The following is a 24,333-nucleotide window of genomic DNA, read 5'->3' as shown; positions in this document are numbered from 1 at the left end:
GATCGAAGGATCAAGTTTCTCTCCTTGCTCATACATGATCAGATTAGATGCTAGGAGAATTACAAATTTTTCTGAAAACAAACATTTGATTATGGATTTATCAATAAATTAATAAACTTTGTCAACTTGTAAATAGCTGCTGAATTGATAATTGATAATTTTGTATAATGTACTCCAAGAAAATTATTTCAAATTTGATTAACTATTTATTATGTTGTTCCTTATTTTTTGATATGATCAAAGGAGAAGACGTAAGCACAAGTTAAAAGGGAGTTAGGATATTTTTTAGATGTAGAATTTTTATCCTTGTACTTATTTTGCTAACTTCATTAATTCATTGAATTACAATTTTTTATCTACTTTAGTTATTTTATTATATTTTTAACCCTAACTTGAATTTGAATTGATACACATCAAAAAAGGGGAGATTGTAAATATCTCGGGGTAGTTTTAATATGGTCAATCAATTTAAGTTAGGTCCTATTGTGTTTGATACATGTGTCTAAGTGTATAGGAGCTTAGAAACATAGGAAGTTGAGCGGAAGATGAAGCTAGCGAGAAGGATGTCACGGGAAGGGAGCCGACAGGTTCGATGCATCCGAAAGAAGAGGTGCTGCAAAAGAGTACATCGATTGACAAGAAGGACACGTACGGTGGTCCGAGGGACAAAAAGTCGGGGAGGAAGACTACTCGAGGAGAAGGTCGGAGTTGGATTTAGGTGAGCTCAACTCCAGTTAGTCGGAGCATCACCCAAGTGAAGAATAATCAGCTAAGGAGCTAATATACCTCTTGGAAGGAAGGCGCCTTCGATGAATAATGTGGAAGGCGCCTGATGAACAGTGTCGAAGGCACCTTCCAAAGTGTTGAAGGTGCCTTCCCTATCCATTAGCCAAAGAGAAAGTTTTATCATCTACGATAAAACTTAACCGATTGAAGGCACCTTAAACGCGTCTTCCACCCTCGGATAAAATTTTTCAGGAGCTATAAAAAAACCCCTAAAACTAGGAAATATTCAATAACTTAAACAACATGTCTTGTACACTTTCCTAGTCATTCTTTTGAGCTGTTAACTTCTATAAGGGGCTTCTTCGCATGCAATGAAAGAGACTTCTAGGGGAGCACTTTCAAAGACTTGGATTAACAACTACCTAGGTTGTAACCAAGTAAATCTTGGTCGCCTTACTTCTTTCTTTATTTGTTCATTTTTATGTTTAAATTAATTGTGCCTACTAATCTAAGTTAAAGGATGAGAAGGGATTTGACTTCTTTTGGCAGGTAATTCCACCCCTTTTTGTTGGCCCCTGTTGCACCATCAGTAACTTGACACTTAGTAATTTGAGATAAGTCACTAAAGGAGAGTAACTTAGTGAGGGCGCGTCTCGGTTGAGGGGCAGCAAGTGTTATTCAAATTTATGTCCATTTCAGAAACTTAAGTTGAAATCTTGACTAGATCCTAGTCTAGAGGACAAGTTCTAAGTTATAAATTAATCATATTATTATTGTGCTAACTTAATTTTGCAGGTTAAATATTTTTATATTGAACTAACATATTTTATAGGGTAAAGGGAACACAAAAGGCTTCAAGTGAACAGTACCTGAAGCACCTTTTAGGAGACGGAATGCACCTTTAGTACTGTTCATGGAAGACACCTTCAAGCGTTTGGAAGGCGCCTTTGGTCAGATAAGGCAGAGACGTTGTCGACAATAAAAAGCTAATTTTTAAGGGATAAAACTTGGCATTAGAGACGTCTTCAATGCTATAAAAGGCGTCTTCCATCCCTAATAAAAGAGCATCTCGGTCAAGGCTTCTAAAACATCAATTCTACAAGCTTCTATGCACCCTTTTGGCATTCTGATTGTTGCCCCTGCTACGACTTTGCTACGTCCGACTGCCATTGAGAAGTCATCCAACATCGAACGTGATCCGATCATTTTCGAAAGTGTTGGGCAATGGAGTTTAGTTCTGTATTTAATTATTACAAAAAGAAAAGTGTAGAATGTTATACTTTTTCCTATTCTTTTGTACTTGATCCCTTCTTTCGGCGATTCCGGAAGAAGTTATTAGTGGATTACCGATCGATAGGTCTGCGGGACATAGGTCTTGGAGTAGGAGTCGCCGAAGACTCCGAACCAAATAAAATTGACCGAATATTTTATTTTCGTGTTTATTTTTCCGTTGCGCACTTTTGTTTTCAAAACTGAAAAGAAAAAGTTTTTCAAAAACCACGTGATTCACCCTCCCTCTCACGTGCATCTCGATCCGACAGCTATTGGGGTTCTTGAGTGTCATTCTTATGTTGCACTACTGCATGAGCTTAGTACATCCTTACTAAGTCCAATACATGAGCTTAAGGCACTAATTTACATGTATTTATGTATTATGTTATACATATAATGGGGGTACGTGATGACTAGTACAGTATTATTCCTATTGACCATAACTACTATAATAGTTTCAAAAATGAAAACATTTTCAAAAATCAAAATGCTATGGTGAGATGGAATGTTATTTTGGTAATAAATAAAAAATGAGCATTCTATTGAATGATTCTAATAAAAAATATGCTCTTTTAATTTTCACTCTAATTATTATACAGTGAAAATTATTTATTGAAACTAATTTTATTGTAGCTCTTGATATTATTATTATTATTATTATTATTATTATTATTATTAATTCATCAAACTTTTCTGAGGACTGTCGTTGCACAGGTATATTTAATTTTGTAAATAAATTCCACTTGGGATAAGTTGTGGGCTAGTTCTATTTTTATTCATTTATTTATTTATTTCTATATTTCATTTTTTATTTTTTATTTTTTTATTTTGCACAGCGAGTAAAAGATTACTAGTCGTTGGTTGTGAAGCTAACTGTTGATCGTTGTTGGTCGCACGTAGTTGGACTCACTGACCTCGCTGGACGTCGTGCTCCCCTCTCATGGTGTATCGATTACGCGCAGAGAGCCACGAGGTGAACTCATTGGTGCTCTGGAGTCTGAAGGCCTAAGATGGCGGCAATTATTAGTCACGGCATCCACCAAACTCTTTGCCTCCCTTAGCTTGCTCTCCTCCTTGATCGGTTTGCTCTGTTCAGATATTGATGCCGAATCCAGATTGTTATGGAAAACTAAAATAAGTGTTCCACGGCAATTGGCCAGCCTCATCCTTTGCACGTTGCTGCTGGTTTAATTCCGGAAAGGAGGGCATCGGAACATGGAATCATGCTTCACAAGATTAACTTAGAGGTCGCCCCACGTTTCTGCTTATGGGCTGCATCTACTCCAAAGGTACAGATCCAGATGAGCATATCAGAAAGCAGCAACCCAAGTCTTTGAACCGTCTTCTCTCCGTTTCCAAGAAAGATGAGGTTGTAGCCGCCATCCTCGATGTTGCGATCAATGGCAGCCGTGCCAGCACACCGAGGTATTATTCTAAGAGACACAACAGCAGTTTTGCCGCCTTGCCTCATTCACCGGAGGAGAGGGAGAAGAAAGTTGCGCCTTTGGCCGACAGGAAGCGGAGTGTCGGAGCACATCCGAGACGAGCTACTGCGGCTGCTGGTGCGAATGCAGATGGTTTGGAAAGTGTCGGGGTTTCCAATAAGATAGAAGACAGTGCTGGTATTGTTGATGTCCCCAATGGTTTTGCAAGAGAGCATGCTGCAGCAGGCTGGCCTTCTTGGCTGGCGTCTGTGGCAGGGGAAGCAGTAAAGGGATGGCTTCCTAGACGAGCAAATTCCTTTGAAAAATTAAACAAGGTTTGACTTTCAATTTGTACCAACTCCTGCTTTTCTCTACTACTCCATTCTAATATTATACACGTTAATATGTCGCATCTTGATTATGATATATACTGCAACCTATTTCATTTTTTTGTTTGCCAAAATTTTTGTGCACTTGCTCATTTCATTTTACTGTTTCCGGTCATTCATGCTCAATCGCTTACAAACAAGAAAAATGATACAATTGAATCCATTCTTGATTTCATGAATTCTAGTAAATCAATTTAGTTATCATGTTAGAAAAACAATTCGGATCTCTTGTCGAGATTGCTTAGATTCTTATTTATCTTGTTGCAAGGGTACTAAGTCATATCATTACTTAGTTCCCATCTAAATCATAGCATCTAAAATGGTGTTCAAAATGTTGTCATGCTTGGTAATTTAATGTTTTTCTGTGAAGACATGTTCTCAGGAAACTAAATACCCTAAAGCCATATCATTACTTAGTTCCCATCTAATTCAGAGTGCCTAAAATGGTGTTCAAAATGTTGATGTGCTTGGTAATTTAATGTTTTTCTGTGAAGACATGTTCTCAGGAAACTCAATAGTGTAATGTGTCACAATTAACTGAGAGGCCTCAAAAAAATAAATAAATAATAAAAAAATAACAAGATGGGATGAGGAGCCTTTTTAATCTTGGGAATTTGTTTAGCAATGGCCTAGACACACCTGCGGTTAATTCTCTGAATTCGAGCTAGCTCTGCGCAAAAACCTATTCTTATGGAAGCAAACAGAACAGTGAAGATGGAAAAGAGATTAGTAACCATAGCTATCTAATTAAATCATCAATGTGAATTATAATCCTTTTAATATTGTTTTTCTCTCACATAACCAATTATTCAGATCTGGTTGGTGAGTTATTTACTATAATGAGATTTTTTGATGCTTGGCTGTTAACTTTTTCCATCATCAATTTTCCATCTTCATAAGAATCTTCTATGAATGGATTGAAAAAGAAGTTAGTCGTCTTTCGGAGAGAAAAATAAGTTTTACTATCTTGTACATTGTTATTTTGTACATCCTTTACATGCAATGTTATATATATCCTAGTGCAGCCACTGACTATATTATGACATGAAGACATTTAGGCACACATCTGTTTGTAATTCCTCGTTAAGAATTTGACCTAGTGGTTTGAATTATTGAGATAGAGTTAGTGACATTACAAATTTGACTGAGAAGAAACATCAGAGAGTATATGGTAGTATGCAAACTATTTATTGAAGAAGTTGAGTTCCATGATCTTGGAGTATGTTCAAAAAATATGAATAAAAAAATGGAAGTTCATATAATTAAACTTGCAAGAAAAATGTATCAGCATAAGGTGATCTATAATCAATACAGGGACAGTTGAGATACTCGTTAACAAAATTACGTGCTTGTCATTAGTGAGGTTATGTGCAGCATCAATGTAGCTCTGCCTAGGTTGAGTTTGCAGCAAGTTGCATATCTTTACTCTAAGACCATATAATCCGTTAAATTTCTTTTCTAGTGATAGTTATATGATTGTTAATTTGAACTCTACTATGCTAGATTGGGCAAGGAACTTATAGTACTGTCTATCGAGCCCATGATCTTCTAACTGGTAAAATTGTTGCACTCAAGAAAGTGCGATTTGTTAATATGGATCCAGAAAGTGTCCGCTTTATGGCCAAGGAAATTCAAATTCTTCGTCGACTTGATCACCCAAATGTTATGAAACTAGAAGGTATAGTGACATCGAGGATGTCTGGCAACTTATATCTCGTATTTGAGTATATGGAGCATGATCTAACTGGACTTGCAGCAAGGCCAGATCTGAACTTCACTGAACCACAGGTACTCAACTTTCAGAAATATCTCATTGCTCAACTCCTTTCTTTCTAGTTCTCCTGCCTAGACTGTGCATCCTCAGTCCTTTTCATCAAATCAGGCCAAGTGTTATATGAAACAACTATTTGAGGGCCTTGCGCACTGCCATAGTCGTGGAGTTCTGCATCGGGATATTAAGGGTTCAAATCTATTAATTGACAGTAATGGGATACTCAAAATAGCAGATTTTGGTCTGGCAACATTCTTTAATTCTGATCCAAAACAGCAGTTGACAAGTCGTGTAGTTACCTTGTGGTATAGGCCTCCTGAGCTTTTGCTTGGTGCTACAACATATGGAGTTGCTGTTGATTTGTGGAGTTCTGGTTGTATTCTTGCAGAATTACTTGCTGGGAAGCCCATTATGCCTGGTAGAACTGAGGTTTGTAATTTTCTGCAAGTCGTTTAGCTAGAACAATTAGATGGAGTTCTGTACTAATATGATACAAGAAGAGATACCTTTGTAATCTCTCAAGTGTCAACTAAAATAAATATCTAAATACTTCTGCAAATGTCAACTAAAAAAAGATCCTTGTAGAGCTATATATTGATGGATAACCTAATTCCATCAGGTCACGTCATCCCTTCTAAAAGAAACAATGACTATGATCATATGTTTCTATAGATGGAACCACTGTTATGCAACTATTTGTTTTCAGTTCTATAAGAATGCTAGCATCAAACACCAACTTCTGTGCTTCATTGTTCTAAATTTTTTTTCATCATCACTTTATGAAACTCTAGTTATACCCTTTCCAACAATTTTTTAGAAGTAATTACAAAATGATTGCTCTGTCCTTATGGCTATTCTTTTTATTGATCTTGATGTCCTGTTGCCTTATGCAACTGACATATGTTAGTCAATTTCACATGATGAAGAGTTTTATCATCACTTGTCCCTTAAAAATTTGTTGACCTAACAATTCCTCAAATTTAAATAATTCAGTCAATTTTATGGGTGAAGCTTTTCTATTTTTCTTTTATTTGGGAAGTTTGATTTCCTTCTCCAAACTATTTTGATTAAAAAGTAATTTTTACTGTCCTGTTTTGTGGTTGTATTGCTGCTGTACCAATTGCTGCTATTTTACGGATTCAGGTTCTATGTCTTTGTGTGTGTGTATCAATTACAACCATTAAGGTCCTTAACATTCAGTAATAGGCATCTTCATTTGCTGCTCTAATTTTGTTGAATTGGTTCATTGAAACTATTTATATAGGTGGAACAACTACACAAGATATTCAAGCTTTGTGGCTCCCCATCTGATGAGTATTGGAATAAATCGAAGCTTCAACATGCAACTGTTTTTAAACCCCGACGTCAATATAAGCGTTGCATTGCTGAGAACTTTAAGGATTTCTCATCATCAGCTTTGGCTCTCATGGAGATTTTACTTGCTATAGAACCTTCAAAAAGAGGGACTGCTTCCTCAGCCCTTAAGAGTGAAGTAAGATTGCTCCCTTTTTTTCATAATCTGATTAGGGAACATAAACATTTGAAGCTTAATATTCTTTTGGCAGATCTCATATGCATAATCCATTTATTAAGTTTCCTGGCATGCACCTGCATAGATATCACAATTCACAAGTGAACAACATTTAATTTCATGCCTTTGCTGTAGATATAATCTTATGCAATTCCACTAAATTAATTTGATCAGAAATTGTCATTTGTTTTTCTCAGACTTGTTATCTATGCACTAATCAGACTTTTTGTAGCTAAGGATTGAATGTGATCATTCTGTATTTTCTTTTGTACTAAAGCATGGTTTTTCTAAGGATGAGATTAATTTTGTGGTCATTTCACCAATTTCGAATGCCTTTATATGTTTCCCCTATTTTTTTTTTAAAATTTTTTTGAAAAAACTCTCTGGCAACATCTTGCAGTTCTTTTTAACAAAGCCCTTTGCATGTGATCCTTCAAGTTTGCCTAAATATCCACCAAGCAAGGAGTATGATGCTAAACTCGCAGATGAGGCAAAGAGGTATTCAATCATACACTTTGCTTGTAATAATTGGGCAATGACAATACAAGGTTTAGTTGGTGGCTCTATTTGTTAACCATGAGCATCTCTAGGCAAAGAGCAGAAGTTGCCCATGGACGAGTATCTGAATATGGCAAACCAAGGAGAGTTGCCACCAAGGCAGTGCCAGTGCAAGAAGGAAATGTAGAAATGCAGGTACTTTGTCTTGTTTATAGCGTGATTCTCAAAATTCCCCATTATGAATTCTAAAGGAATTCATACACCTTAAGAGAGTGCTTTTGATTGGCAAAACAAAATTTGTAAAGGATAGCTATCCAAGAACAAATTATTAAAACTGGCGTTAGACGTTTACCTGTTCTATTCAAAGCCATCAAATTACAATTAGCATTCATCTAAATCCATAGGTACCAACTTAATTAACAATCTCCACAAAGTTAAATGTGAGATAGAGAATGCATCAAAACTCTCAAATCCTGAGCCTACTGCTCTAATCTGATGCATTTATGGGTTCAAATCATGGAAACCTCTTCTTGCATTTTGATGACTCGAGTAAAAGTTTCTTTCTCCCAGAATACAATAATTACAATTCTGTAATAGTAACATAGTTCATACTACAAGAACTGATCTCCAATTGATATTGCTACTCTTCTATCTGCTTGTCCTAGTGTAGAAACACTTGCTAAAAATTTGACATAGCATTAACTTGGTTTTTGTACAAATAGATCAAATTAAAAGCCCTAACTCATGATAATGCTTCAAAAAATTAGTGATGCTAACAGACATCTCCCTCTGATTCTTTAGAAGCGTCCAGTGAAGGTAAATCCCAAAAGCAGCAGTGAGAAGTATGATGCCCAAGATGACGGTGGATCGGGGTTCCCAATTGAACCTCCAGGAGGAACATCACGAATTGACTCATCTCATTCTGGAGTTCTGCATCCAAATGCATTTGTTACTTCACACTGGAACATGGTAGACCATGAAGAGCTTCAACGCATTCCTAGCTGTATGTACAGTTCAACGCAGGTGCCCAATGGTCCTAAGTTGAATACACAGAGATCATACTGGGCTAGGCCAATGGATGCAGACTTCCTTGATATCACCGGTTCATTAGAAACAAGAAGCATTTCATACTCCAAATACAACAGGCTTGATCTAGCTGAGCCTTCGGAGAAGCGTAGATTTGATAGGCCTGCCTCTGTTCATAAGAAAGTCGACACAATTGGAAACAAGGATTCGGTGGTGGTAAGCACTTTAATTACAAAATCTTGCAAAAACCTACCCAGAATATTCTTTTTTTTTTTCAGGATATGACGTCGTTATCTGTTGATTGAGGTGCCGGATTCGAGCCCTTTTATCAACTCTTTATCCGTTGGATTATTGTTGACTGAGGTGCCTTGCGCATGCTCTTATCAACACAGTAGTATTGAGGCTCCCCAAAAAATCTCTTCGATAGTTTCTGGAGTATGGGGTCACGAAACGGTGGGCCCAATCATTATAAAAAGTTTACCATACCTTTGTTTTTAACAACTGATCTAGAGGTATTCTGGATATGATGTTGTTATCCGTTGACTGAGGTACCGGTTTGAGCCCTCTTATCAACTCTTTATTTGTCGGATTATTGTTAACTGAGGTGCCTTGTGCACGATCTTATCAACACAGTGGTATGAGGCTCCTCAAAAAATCCCTTCGGGGGTTTCTGGGGTATGGGGCCACGAAACAGTGAGTCCAGTCACTATAAAAAGTTTACCCTATCTTAATTTAAACAACTGATCTAGAGGTGTTCTAGATATGACGTTGTTATCCATTGATTGAGGTGTCGAGTTTGAGCCCTCTTATCAACTCTTTATCCGTTTGATTATTGTTGACTGAGGTGTCTTGCGCATGTTCTTATCAACACAGTGGTACTGAGGCTCCCCAAAAAATTCCTTCGGGGGTTTCTAGGGTATGGAGCAGCGAAGTGGTGGACAACCCAAGGTCCTTCTCAATGGGAGAGAAGAAGAGGAAAAGAATAAGATTCAGTATACTCGAATTGAACCAATCTCTTCCTTTATATATACCCGGCTCAACCTATGAGAACTATTCATTATAAAGCTCGTCCCTTATTAACAGTCCATCCATGTTAATGAACCAGGTTAATGGATTTACACATTGAATCCACATACATTTAATTCAAAAACCCCCTTTAATTAAGCATTAGATCACTTAATTAAGGTTTAAATTCTTTAATGCCAATTAATTGTGTGTGTTAATCAAGTGTAAGTCCATTTTATGGAGATTAAATTCATCCATGTGGACTTAATTGGATTCAGTCCATTTTATGGAGATTAAACTCACCCATGTGGACTTAATTTGATTTAATCCACCTATATGAACTTAATCCTACAGGGTTTACTTGAGTGGAATGATAGGACAGGGAATGGGAGGAGTAAAAGTGACACAAAAATGTGACAATTTTGCCAGAATTTTCTTCTCCCTTCCTCTGCCCCCCTGTAATTTTTCACTAATCCCAGGCTAAATTCACTTTTCTTGTTGCTACCGTGTGCTATATCAATAAATTCAACTTGATTCGCAGGGTTACAATACGCGAATACGACGAATACAATACTCAGGTCCATTGATAACACATGGAGGTAGCATTGACGATGTGCTCAAAGAACATGAGAGGCAGATTCAGCAAGCAGTTCGCAAAGCACGCAAGGATAAAGTAAAAAACTTTTGACTTCCCGCAATGGCCTTGCTCTTCTGCTGTGTATGAATCAATAACTGGCAGGCAGAGGATCGACATCGCTTTAAGACAGAGGTACATCATGTAATTCCAATACAAGGTAAAATCAAAGCAATCAAGGATCATTCGTCATGGCATGTTACTTAAGCTTTCTTCCGATTGTACAATAGTGAGGAAGACTTGTTAGTCTTAGGTCATTATTAAAGAACAAGTAGCCGTCTTTCATTGGGTGTTGAATAGTGAACAAGTTTATTGGCCATAGATGGTTTGAATTCGATTAATTCTTTCTGGTTAACCATTGTTTTCTTTGCAATACTTTGCTGGCCAATATTCATTAGAAATATAGTGTGTTAAATCCTTGATTTCTTCCTCGTACAACCGCATTAGAGGTGCCGCTTCTAACACCTTATGGTGGCCAATAATCTGTATGATATTTCAGAGATGGAGTTAACAGAGGGAATTGAGTATTTCATTGGTTGAAATGATCAAAGAACAAACTTCGTAGTTATACGAGCCACAGCGTATTACATCTAAACAATTTTGTCATGCACGTAGAATAGAATAGATTGCATATATAGAGAACAAACACAATTACGCGGTGGCTCCGGGGTGCACCGGTGGAGGCGGGCAGGCCGGAGAAAGGAAGTGTAGCAGAGGCGGGGTGGTGGACACTGGCTCGGCATAGCCGCAAAGACCGAAGAGGCAGCGAGAGCCCAACGAGCAGCGATTGTCGCAGCTGCCGCAGTGCGCTGGGTTCCACATGATGTCGACGCACAGGCCATTGCAGCACCGCCACCGGAACGGGCATCGGATGCCACACAGGCCACAGTTGTCCGCGTTGGAGCCGACGTCGATGCACCGGTTGCTGCAGCACAGGCGGCGCTCCAAGGGTCGTTGCCTCTCACAGCATATCCACGGCCGGAACCAGCAGCCCTGTCGCCTGGGCGCCGGAGTCCTTCCCCTGCGGAGCCACGGAGAGATGGGAATGGAGTTGTCTGCAGTATCTCCTTCGGCGAAGGGCGTAACCAAAAAGAGTAGCAGGAGGAGGAGCGTGAGTTTCATGGGGCGGGATCAGGATGGCGTCAATTATAGGAAAGAGCTTCGAGTTATTAATCCCTTGGCTCCCACGCAAAACTTATTAGCGTGGAAAAATGGAGAGGCAGCATTATTAGGGTGGAGTGGTTAAGTACGTCAAAAGACGAGCGTTACACACTTTCAGTGGAACGTGTACCATGCCTTCCTTGCTACTGTGCAGTAATGTGATATTTTTATCCAACCAAACAAGTTAATTGGGTTTGCTAGAATCTCTGAGTTCCGTTTGAAGCGTAAAATGTTGATCGATGGGCGAGAGTCATGTGTATAGTGTTGTAATATGGGTCATTTGTGAACAAATCTAATTAGAGGAATCAACTTGTGGTCGGGTCAGTCTTGGAGTGGCAGTGTTCATGTGGGAATAAAAAAAAGGCTAAATGTATCCACCATTACGTCGTCTTTGAAAAGAAGTCATTTGTCAAATATATTAGGATATTCAATTAGTTAGAGGATGACAAGATCACTTTTCAATACATGAATATCTTTGGAGAAAAATTTCTTCCATCCATTAATTACTTGACAATAGTCTACAAATTGATATTGTAATTTATCTCCCTTCACATAATTTGAGACAAACTGTGAAAGACAACTGAGATGAGTATAATAACCATTTTATCACAATTTAAAAGAAGTCATTAAATGAGACTAGTGGTATCTGATTCACCTTTCATTTCATAATGCGATGGATGATGACAGGTGCTCAGGTGAGGGAAATCATATTTTCTTTTTTTAACAAAAAATAATTGACATCATGTATCTTGCTTAGGTCGATTAATCCGAAGAGTGACTGGTTTGATCCGACAGAAATTTTCACTGACTATTAGGGTAAATTAGAAAGTACTCATAGTGGACAGTGCATCAACCTAGTGTTCTTAGATCAACATCTCATTAATAAAAATTTATCCGTTAATTTATTAAAATTAAAACTCGATCTTTAAATTCTCAAAAGGCATTTTATTATTACACTATTGTCCTAGAGGCACGAAATTATTTTTTTAATTCATTAAATAGATGTTATCAAATCATTAAATTTCAAATTAATTAGTTCAAAAAGTTATATATTTAAATTATTTAATATTTTAAATTAATCAATTCAGAGTGTTAAATATCTGATATATCATTTCAATCACTCATGGAACATGTAAAAGGAGAAATTATATGTAAAAAAATAAAATAAAAATATAGACAGGGCGACTCAAGCTTATAACTAAAAATAAGTGTATTCGAAATTGTTTAAAAATGAAGAAAGATAGAAGCATGTCTAATTATTTAAATGAAAGATGTAGAGAATAATCTTTAAAAAAGGAACAAAATTGAAGAAATAAGAATAATAAAATAGGATAACAATAAAAAAAAATCATGCCCCCATGCTCAACTCATGCAAAGAACAAAAAATAAATAAATAAAAAATAATGTACAAAATGATAAAAACTGAATACAATCCTTAAAAAATAAAGATCACAATAAGACTAAACTAACTATTATCGTTTATGAAGAATTAAATGGAAGTCTTTTTAGGTACAGAGCAAAAGAAAAAATAAATCATATTTTTACTTTATCCTAATCTCTCTACCTACACAGTTCACTTCTTTTAAGATTAACTATATAGCACTCAAAAAAAGAAATGGACACTAAATAAGTTTATAGCTTAGTATGTATAGAAGAAAAGATTGAGGGGGGTGACATATCTTATAGTGCTCACTATGCATCCTCATCTCAACATTCGAACAAGAAAGAAATGGATAATGATAAAAGGATAAACAATTTGGATTGATTGGGGCTTCAAGGTATAAGGTGAAAAAACAATAAGATCTGGACCCTAACTTGTTTCTTTTGTAAAAAGAAATATCACCTGAAGAAGAATTAATCCTAGATATGTCAACTAGCGTATCAAGAAAGGTAAAATTCTCAATTTTATCAGTTCAAAAGTTAATATACCTATTGTACATAATAACACTTGATAAATAGATATTGATATAATCACTCATATAAGTGTAACTATGCAGTGCTGCCTCAAGAGCTAAATGTCAATTGATGCTAAAAGATTCATCTACACAGAAATTGGCAAGAAGGCAAAAGTAGAGGAAATAGATATCTTTAGAGTTTGTTTAGGAAATAAGGTACTTTTGAATTTGAAAAATACATTTGTAGTGTCTTCTTTTAGATGAAATGTAATTTCTATTTCATGTTTGAATAAATCTAGATACACTTGTTCACTTAGAAAAGGAAAGTTTAATATTTTTTTAAAAATTCTATCTTATGTGGTACTAGTTCCTTGATTGACAAACTATATAGATTGAATACTGAAACTTATATAGATAACCTTGTGATGCATAGTATAGGTGTGAAGCATGATGTGACAAATGAGAATTCATCCATGTTATGGCATAGACATTTAGGACACATCTCTAAACAACGTTTAGAAAGGTTAATGTCATTAGAAATTCTTGATTCCCTTGATATGTCAGATTTTGAAATCTACATTGAGTGTATTAAAGGAAAAATGACTAACAAAAGTAATCAGGATTCAAGGCGGAGTAATGATGTCTTAGAATTTATACATACGGATATATATGGACTGTTCCCTATGACTTCTTAGAACAGTCAAGCATACTTTATAAGCTTTATAGATGACTATTTCTAATATAGATACTTGTACCTTATTTATGAGAAGTTGTAATCCCTAGACATATTTAAAACCTTCAAATCTGAAGTTAAAAATTAACTTGGTAAAAAGATTAAGGCCATAAGATCATACTGTGGTGGTGAATACTATGGTAGATCTGACGAATTAGGTGAACAACATCCCGGGCCATTTGCGGATTACCTTACGAGTGTGGTATCATGACACAATACACCATGCTTGGGATATCTTAGATGAATGACATAGCAAAGTGATGAAACCGGACCCTAAAAGACATGACAAGAAGTATGATTACATTTTCTTCTCTACCGAAGTTTTTATGGTGTGAGACACTCAAGACTACAGTTTACTTACTCAACAAAATTCCTAAAAAGGCAGTAACAAAAACCCATATATGAGTTGTGGGTAAGTAGAGCGCCTAGTCTTAGGCATCTACATGTCTAGGGTTGTCCAACTGAGACTAGGCCCTCCCTATAGGTCTAACGAATGAAAATTGGACTAAAACACTGTTAGCTGTCATTTTCTAGGATACTATAAAAATAAAGAGAATTCAAGTTTTTTAACCTCTTGAGTAGATCCTTTTTCGAGACGGGTAATGTTAAATTCATTAAAGATGGCGGGAGTGATAAAATGAGGAAAATATCATTTGAGGAGAGCATTGGTGATCCGAATATATTAACTACTGATGCAACTGATAGTGAAATGATTATCATTCCACACACCGTTGAGGTCGCATAACCGAAAAGAGTATTTGACCAGGATATTTCTATGTCCTCCAATTCAATTAGAAGGTACTGTCCCTATCTCTTATATTCGATTACCTCTTTCGACAATTTCGGAAGAGGCATTTAGTGAATTACCCATCGATAGATCCATAGGACCTGGGTCTTAGAATAGGAATCGCCGAAGGCTCCAAACCAAGTAAAACCGAATGCGTGTTCTTTTGCTTATTTTTCTACTTCGCTTTCTTATTTAGTTTTCCACTGCGTACTTTGATTTCAAAATCATAAAATAAGTTTTTAAAAACCATTCACCCCCCCCCCCCCCTCCCCCAACCACGTCTCGATCCAATATGTAGGATGCTCAACTTAAAAAGTCCTATTAGGTTAGATGAACCCAATACTAGGCAAGAGAAGTCTCAGCAAATCGTGAAACCAGGCAAGAAGTCTAGATGGGTCAAGTGGACCTGATATCTGGTAGGTAGATTCAATAGGTCTAGAGGACCTGATATCAAGTCAAGTGGAAGCCCTAGCAGTAGATTTGATGTTGACTGGTTATATTCCAATAGGGACTCAATGTTTGGCAAGTGAGTTGAGGTAAGCTACTGGTGGTAGTGCAGTGAGGCTATATCCCAGTAGGGACAAACCTTAAGTGTTGATCTAACTAGAGAAACTAACGGAGGTTTCTAAGTTGAGATCAAGATAGTCCTTACTGTCTTCATCATACATATTATATTTATACTAATCATGTTTTGCAGGTTTATGCTCTAACTCTATTTTGCAAGATAAATTTTCTAATCTATTTTTGTAGGATCATTCTATCGATGGAAAAGATTGTTCAGTCGATGGATCCCTAAAAAACCAGAACAGCAAGATTCGATCGAGAATGCAAATGGAATTTCCGGTTTCATTGACAAAAAAGAGTGTTCAGTCGACAAATCAGTTTACTTCCCAAATTAAAACAAGATTCGTATCAAAGTACAAATGGAAAATAGATGTGCAGTCGATAAAAAGATCTTGATCCGTCAATGGAACAGTAAGATTTCTCCAATTGAACAGATTAGACCACCACAAACAAGGAAGGAATAGAGGATATGTCGATGGATAGAAGGATTAGTCGATGGATCAATTCAATCAACGAAACCTCTTATCAGTCAACGGATCGAGACCTATAAAAGAAGCCCTCGAGCTCTAAGCCAAATATAACTTCTGCCTTCTAATTTTCTATTACTCTCATTCACTGCTCGTGCAAGTTGCGATTGCTACAATATTGGGAGGCTTCCGACAACCTACGTTTCTTCTTATATTCATTGTTGTCAGTATATTTATTTTACTTCCACATTGTATTCATATTTGTAATATCACTTTATTGTTTAGTGGATTGTCCAACGAAAGTGATTGACGATCGCGAGCCTTGGAGTAGAAGTTGTCAAAGGTTTCAAACCACATAAAAAAATAGACTTATCTTTTGTCTTTCTCTTTTCACTTTATTCCCCTGCTTACTCTAAGTTTTTATGAAAGAAGAAAAGTTTTTAAATCTACGAGATCCCATCCCCCCCTCTCATTCTTTTACAATCCAACATGTACACCAAACTATGTATACAAAAGAATTACTTAAGAAATTTAGAAAGGAAATGCTAAAGATTTAAAAATTCATATGGAAACAAACATAATATTAGATAATGACTAAAATGGTAAGCAGTATATCTAAATATTATAGAAGTGCGATAGATAGTTTATTATACTTAACTGTAAGTAAACTTGACATATTATTTACAGTAAGTATGTATGCTAGATGTTGGACCTCGTGGTTGTTTTGATGTGATCAACCAAGTTAGGTTAGGTCCTGTTTGGTTTTGATCCCTGTCTAAGTATGTAGGAGTTTAGGAGCACAGAAAATCGAGCAGAAGACGCAGCTAGTGAGAAAGACAGTATGGGAAGGGAGCCGATGGGCTCGGAGCGTCTGAGAAACGAAAGAGATGCGAAAGAGTACACCGATGGATGAGAAGAACATACGCGGCGTTCGAGGGACGAGAAGCCGGAACGAAAGTCTGCTCGAGGAGAAGGCCGAAAATTGGGTTTGGGTGAGTCCTATTTTGGTTGGCCGCAATCACCCAAGCGAACGAAGCAGTGGGAGATCCAAAGGAAAAATGGAGCTATTTATACGCTGCAGCATTGAGGGCGCCCTCCATAGCGTTAAGGGCACCCTCAAACCAGTCAAAGTGACCATTCGCATTTGGATAAAACTTTATCCAAATGTCATGCTGGAGGCGCCCTCCATGCTTATGGCAGGCGCCCTCCATGCTTATGATAGAGTTTCCAGACCCTATAAAAAAGGCCCTGGAGCTAGGGAATTAATTATCAACTCTTGTACTATCTTCCTAGCAACTACTTAAGCTTTTATTGTGGAAAAGACTTCTCCGCCTTCAGAGAAGGAGATTTTGACTGAGCTTTTCAACTGGCTTGGATTAGCAACCACCTAGGTTGTAACCAAGTCAATCCCTGAGTCTCTTCTTTAATTCTGTTGTTTTATTTTTATTTATTATTATTGCACCTTAAGAGTTGAAAGAACGAGGAGGGTATTTTTTTTTTGTTTTAAGCAATTCACCCCTCCCCTCTTGCTGGCTCATTGCACCAACAATTAGTATCAAAGCCCAACCACCTCAGAAGGACAAACCGCCGACTGAAGCATCAAGATCAAGACGATGTCCAGTGCAAGCATTTACCCTCCAAAATTCAACGGAGACTTCGGACAATGGAAACGCCGGATGGAGGTATTTTTCAAAACAAATTTTGAAATTCTATTAATAATGAAATACGGCTTTGTAGTTTCAAAAGATAAAGAAGAATACCAATGGACGAAGAAGGAGCAAGCCGACTTCATGGCGAACGGCAAAGCAGAGTTTCATCTGCTCAATGTTCTTCCACCCCAGGAGGTCAATCAAATTGGCAACTATGACTCCACCAAAGATCTCTGGGAGAAGTTTCTAGAACTCTACGAAGGCACGCCAGAAGCAAAGTTAGCAAGGCGAGACATTCTCCGAACCCAGCTAACGAACCTGAGGATGAACAATGGGGAAAAGGTAGCGCTCCAAGCACGAATCAAGGAACTGATTACTTAACTAAATAATCTTGGAGAATCGATAACAAACCGAGATTCAATTCGGTATGCGTTCAACGCCTTCCCGAGAACTTCAGAATGGACTTTCTTAGTAGATGCATACTACATCTCTAATGATTTTGAGGTAAGTACGCTAGAAAATTTGTTTTCTACTTTTGAATTTTATGAATCTCGAATTGCAGAACCTAAAGAAATAGAAAAGTCAAATCTCAATATTGCCCTAAAAGCCAAGATGGACGATCCTGACTTCGAAGCATCGATCGATGAAAATGAAGCGGCTCTACTGGTAAGAAAGTTCAATAAATTTATTAAAACTAATAAATTTAAATCACAGTGGAGAAAGCAGTATCGAAATAAAAAGACAGTCCATTGCTACAACTACAATGAAGAAGGGCATATCAAAGATGACTGCCCAAAACTGAAGGGAAAAGATAAGGAAAAGAACAAGAAACCAGCTCGACCCAAACATAACCTCCAAGCCACGTGGAATGATTCATCGTCCTCTGAATCTGAAGTCGAAGTCTACGCCGGACTTGCCCTAACATCAAATCACCAAGTAGAAGATGAGACAAGCTCGGAGATGAGCATCAATGTAGGAGGAGGGTCAGAAGAAGAAAGCTGCGATGAAGGGGGCATCAGAAATTGAGGTAAGTGAAGTACGTGCTCTATATCCTAAGCAGTCTTTTAAGTTTATCAAGATTCTTACAAAAGATTTAGTGAATTCAGAAAAAGAGATTGCTAATTTAAAAAGACAGCTAGATAATTTAAATTCAAAAAATGATAAATTAACAATGCAAATTGAAAGTTTGAAAACAAATGCATGCTTAAAACCAAATAACTCTCAAAAATCAAAACTTAGAATTTATGGAAAGTTAAACTGGTACATTAGAAAATATCAAGGAAAACTTAGAAGAATACCTAGAGGATATGTACCCCCCATATATTTAACCAACCCAATAGGAAAGAACCTATATTGGGTTCTGAAATTGTACTTAGTTTATTTTTTTTTAATTTAAAGCTTTCAGAAAAATTAAATATTTAAATTCCTTAAAAGATTTTATTTAGAAGTGGTTGATGATCCAATAACCAAGAAAGCTTAGTGTCTCGTCACAGCTTGGAAGCCGATTATTGAATTGAATATTTAATTGACAAATTGATTAAGATAATGTTTTTAAATCCTTGTCAATTATTTGAAAATTTCATAACTCAGAAATTTTTTTGAAACTTATTTTATGTGTACCTTGTCTTTTTTTTTATGTGATCAAAGAGGGAGAAATAGGTACAAGTTTAGAGGGAATTAAAATTAAAAAAAAATTCTAAAATCAATTTGTTGCATTTATTTTATTGCAAACTTTATACTTAAAATGTTTTTTACTACTTGTCTGTTAGTACCCTAACTTGAACTTTGATTGATGCACATCAAAAAGTGGGAGATTGTTGGATCTCGTGGTTGTTTTGATGTGATCAACCAAGTTAGGTTAGGTCCTGTTTGGTTTTGATCCCTGTGTCTAAGTGTGCAAGAGCTTAAGAGCATAGGAAGTCGAGCGGAAGACGTAGTAGGCGAGAAGGACAGCACGAGAAGAGAGCCGACGGTCTCGGTACGTCCGAGAGAGTCAGGGTTGTAAATGAACCAAGCGTTCGTGAACAAGCTTGGTGTTCAGCTTGGTAAGAGCTTGTTTATGTTCATTCAATATACATAAGATTAATTAAACAAACAAGCTTGAACAACTTGTTAAGCTAAACAAACAAGCTTGAACACATATGTGTTCAGCTCGTTAACGTTCGTGAACAACGTTCATGAACAATGTTCACAAACCATATTCATTAATAAAACTCTTTTCAATATGTTAAATAAACAATAAAATAAAATGAAATAAATAAATATATTTAAATTATCAAACTTAATAATCAATCAAACAACTAAAAGTTTCAAACAATCAAACAAGCTTGAATTGAGAGCTTGATAACATCTAAACGAACCAAGCTCAAGCCAAGCTTCAAACAAGCTCAAGCTCATAAAAAATAAACCAAGCTAAGCTTGAACACTCATTTCAAAAGCTTGGTTCATTTTAAGCTTGGCTCGGCTTGACTTGGTTAGCTTATCAAACAAGCTTGAACACCCCAAAGCTCGGCTCGTCTCAGCTTGTTTACAGCCCTACGAGGGATGAAAGAGCTACAGAAGAGTACACCGGTGGACGAGAAGAACGTACACGATGTTTGAGGGACGAAAAGCCGGAGCAGAAGCCTGCTCGAGGAGAAGGCCGGAAATTGAGTTCGGGTGAGCCCTATTTCGGTTGGTCGTAATCACCTAAGCGAACGAAGCATTGGAAGATCCAAAGGAAAGCTGGAGTTGTTTATATGCTGTAGCATTGAGGGCGCTTTCTATAGTGTTGAGGGCACCCTCAAACCAGTCAAAGTGACTGTTTCACATTTGGATAAAACTTTATTCAAATGCCACGCTGGAGGCGCCCTCCATGCTTATGGGAGGCGCCCTCAAGCCGAAGATAGAGTTTTCATGCCCTATAAAAAAGGCCCTGGAGATAGGGAATTAATTATCAACTCTTGTACTAACTTCCTAGCAACTACTTAAGCTTTTATTGTGTAAAAGACTTCTTCGCCTTCAGAGAAGGAGATTCTGACTGAGCTTTTCAACCACCTTAGATTAACAACCACCTAGATTGTAACCAAGTCAATCCCTGAGTCTCTTCTTTAATTATGCTCTTTTATTTTTATTTATTATTGTTGCACCTTAAGAGTTGAAAGAACGAGGAGAGTATTTTTTTTTTTGTTTCAGGCAATTCACCTCTCCCCTCTTGTTGGCCCACTACACCAACACTAGATACCAAACTTGTGCTAAAGAATCTCACTTAGCAAATATTAACAAAAAAATAAGTATCTAAAAGGAACAGTCAATGTAAGAATGTGGTATCCTAGAACTATAAATTTTGAGTTAGTTGGCTAGTCTGACTCAGACAATTTCTAATGTAAGTTAGAAAAAGCACAAGTGGAGGTTGCCAATTATTATGATCCTCATTAGTGAGCTTGTTAGTATAAAACAACACTATGTTGCACTATCAACTACTGAAGTTGAATACATAGTCATGGGTAGATGTGTTGCACAATTGTTATGAATGCCCCACACCTTAAAAGATTATATGTTAGACTATAAAATTGTTAAAATATTCATTGATAACATAAGTTCAATAAATTTAACTAAAAATCCAATACATTACTCTAAATAAAATACATAGAAGTTAAATATCATTTTGTTGAATCTAAATCAAACTTAGCAGACAAATTTACTAAACCTTTACCTGAATCAGAATTTAGTAATCTAAGACGATAATTAGGCATGTGCATTGTAAAATATGTATATATTTTTATAGTATTTTTAAAATGATAGTTTTTCAAAAACCTATATTTTATTTTGGATATATGATTTTCAAAACTTAGAGTTTCAAAAATGTCAAAAATGGAACTAGCCTAGGTCACACTATAGAAAGCGTGAACCTATAGCTATAGGAAGTCAGCATCTTACAAGCATACTAGGGTTCCTTATTTGTGTATTGTGAAACTTAGAATAAGGTACTTAGGACTTAGCATAGATTTCATATGCTTTTATCAATGCATCGACATAAATCTGAGCTTTAAACATACATGATCAAGTTGAGTGATCTTGTTTAGTCAAAATTAATTGAAACACAGTTTACTCAACTTGACTAACTTAGTCAAATAAATTGATATCTTTTGATAAACAGCTAAAAGCTAAAAGCTAAAAGCTAAAAGTAAAAGCTAAAAGCTAAAAGCTAAATATTTTCAAATAAGGACAATTTTTCGACATCGAGTCCTTCAAATAAACAACTACAAGCTAAAGTTAGATATTTTTAAAAGGATCTAATGTTTGGTAGATAAGTTGAGGTAAGCTCCTAAAGGGAGTACAGTGAGGTCGTGTCCCGATCGAGACAAACCCTAGGTGTTGATCCAACTGAAGAAACTAACGAAGATTTCTAAATTGAGATCAAGATAATCCTTACTATCTTAATCATGTATACTATATATTTATACTAATCTTGTCTTGCAGGTTTATTATTATTGCATGTGTTAACTCTGTGTTGTAGATAAGCGAAAATCAGGTTGACCGTGGGTTTAGTCAACTGATAAATGGGATCGATCAACCGATCCAGCCATTATGGCATAGTACCAATCAAAGTTCTGCAAAAGTTAGAAATGCAGGTATTATCCGTCGACTGATACATTTGATCAGTCGACCGATCCATATTTAGTAATTGTAGAAGACATGAAGGGAAATCAAGTTCTGTCGACTGATCAGTAGGATCAGTCGACTAATGAAAACAAGGAAAAACAGTCAGGACAATTCGGATCACAGCAAACAAGAAAAGGCACAGGGTTCAATTGATGGATAGATATATTGGTCTACCGAATGGATCAGTCGACTAAATAGTTTTTCAATCGACTGAAAGGTACCTATAAAAGAAGACCTTAAGGTTCGAGCTGAAAAAATTATCAGCCTTGCTTCATTCTATTTCTACTGCTATTCATGTAAGTCTTGCTCCTACGACGTCAGAAGGCTCACAGACAACTAAGCTTCTTCTTAATCCTATTTGTCAGTATACTTTGTTATTATTCTTGCATTCATTTATAAGTGTTAGTAGCTTGTTAATATACCCTTCATTTGTATGATTCTGCTTCTTCGAAAGAACTACATTAGATTATCCATCGGAAGTGATCAAGGATCACATGTCTTGGAATAGTAGTCGGTTGGACTACGAACCAAGTAAAACCAAACATGTCTTTTGTTTTTATTTCATTTTGCTGCTTATCTCTATTTGGTTTTACGTTATGAAAAGAATATATTTTAATCGATCAACATTCACCCCCCCTCCCCCTTTCTCGACTCTTACAATCCAACAGTAGCTACTACAACATATAGCAGCTAATTGTCTAAGTGGTTGTTACATGTTGTAGCAGCTAACTATCTAAGTAGTTGTTACATATTATAGCAACTAAAGCTTGTACATTATAACATAAATCTTAATAATATATTAGGATTAGAGAGAATAACAACTTAAATTGATACGACTTTCTATCGAATGAATTATGGAAAATGATTTGTAGTAGTTAACTATCCAAGTAGCTGCTACACATTGTAATAGCTAACTGTTCCAGTAGCTGCTACATGTTGTAGCTAAGGCTTGTATGTTGTAGCATAAATCCTAATAATATATTAGGATTAGAGGGAATTACAACTTAAATTGATATAACTCATCATCGAATGAATTCTGTGAAAAGATGTTTGGCAAGTTCCCTACAAATTATATAATCAAAAAATAATAAGAAAAGGTTGTTTGGACTGTCCAAGTAGCTTCTATACGTTATAGCAGCTAACTGTCCAAGTAGTTGTTATACATTGTAACAGATAGGTATTGTTTGTTATAGCATAAATTCTAATAATATATTAGGATTAGAGGAAATTACAACTTAAATTGAAATGACTTACCATCGAATCAATTGTGGGGAATTATGTTTAGCAAATTTCTTACAAATTATATAATAAAAAAATTAAATTTTATCAAAAAAAAATTATTAATATTGTAAGATGGTACGCGGTAGGTTTCAAAAACTCTTTTTACCTCCTGTTTACTTTCAAAGGACTTATATATAGCACCCTTAAAACGATTAAGTTGTATAGATACTTCTATTCAGGTATCATAACCATCCGGCTAACATCCTATAAAGACAACATATATTTTTCCCTATACTAAATAAATCATTTAGAATCACGTATAAACAATATATTAGGATTAGAGGAAATTACAATTTAAAATGAAATGACTTACCATTGGTTATGAAATGTGGGAAATGATGTGTGGCAAGTTTCCTACAAATTTTATAACTAAAAAATTTAAGATTTATCAAAAAAGATTTTTATATCATTGTAAGAAAAGATTTTTTGGACTCTCCAAGTAGCTGCTACACGTTGTAGCAGCTAAGGCTCGTATGTTGTAACTACTACATATTAAAGCAACTAACTTTTCAAGTAACTGCTATGCGTTGTAATAGCTAGGGCGTGTACATTGTAGCATAAGTCTTAATAAAAAATAATTATATAAAGTTGTAAAGATATAGTGTAATGAAAAGACTTACAATCGAGAATGGAGAAGATTGGTAAGCATAACAATGTCTGCTTTGTTTGCGATGGTAATTTGGGGAGCTTCCAACCAGCTCAAGAATAAACATGCAACTGTATGTTGTGCTTAGCTTACATCACCTTTGCTTTACTTGCCGACAAGAGTGAAAGAAAATTTAGATTTGAAAAAAAAAATCGAACCACATATTTTGAATGGAGATTGGAAGGGGAGAGAAAATAAAAAAATTAATAATATAAAAAAATTAAGTAGCC

The 24,333-nt window shown here is 36.1% G+C and overlaps 2 protein-coding genes across 2 annotated transcripts; one reads left to right on the top strand and one right to left on the bottom strand.

The window, feature by feature from the left end:
* The first annotated feature begins 3,265 nt into the window (after nt 1-3,265).
* Nucleotides 3,266-10,483, top strand: LOC122043638 (probable serine/threonine-protein kinase At1g54610). The gene is made up of 9 exons (XM_042604243.1): nt 3,266-3,757; nt 5,315-5,599; nt 5,694-6,011; nt 6,847-7,074; nt 7,514-7,611; nt 7,704-7,806; nt 8,413-8,853; nt 10,184-10,315; nt 10,382-10,483. The coding sequence occupies exons 1-9, from the start codon at nt 3,266-3,268 to the stop codon at nt 10,481-10,483; spliced, it is 2,199 nt and encodes a 732-aa protein (XP_042460177.1).
* A 444-nt stretch (nt 10,484-10,927) lies between these two features.
* On the bottom strand, nt 10,928-11,398 carry LOC122043636 (protein STIG1-like). Its single transcript, XM_042604242.1, has one exon. It carries the CDS (start codon nt 11,396-11,398, stop codon nt 10,928-10,930), a length of 471 nt encoding a protein of 156 aa, XP_042460176.1.
* Nucleotides 11,399-24,333: the final 12,935 nt, after the last annotated feature.

This window comes from Zingiber officinale, chromosome 2A (assembly GCF_018446385.1).
Source record: "Zingiber officinale cultivar Zhangliang chromosome 2A, Zo_v1.1, whole genome shotgun sequence".
Lineage (NCBI taxonomy): Eukaryota > Viridiplantae > Streptophyta > Magnoliopsida > Zingiberales > Zingiberaceae > Zingiber > Zingiber officinale.
Note: the sequence above shows the minus strand (reverse complement) of the source record. Positions and strands in the feature narration are given on the sequence as shown.

Bases quoted from the DNA above. Each gene is read 5' to 3' on its own strand.
- LOC122043636 (XM_042604242.1), bottom strand. From the start codon at position 11,398: ATGAAACTCACGCTCCTCCTCCTGCTACTCTTTTTGGTTACGCCCTTC.
- LOC122043638 (XM_042604243.1), top strand. From the start codon at position 3,266: ATGGGCTGCATCTACTCCAAAGGTACAGATCCAGATGAGCATATCAGA. The intron at 7,075-7,513 runs GTAAGATTGCTC...AACATCTTGCAG, and splicing joins CCTCAGCCCTTAAGAGTGAA to TTCTTTTTAACAAAGCCCTT. The intron at 8,854-10,183 runs GTAAGCACTTTA...CTTGATTCGCAG, and splicing joins GAAACAAGGATTCGGTGGTG to GGTTACAATACGCGAATACG.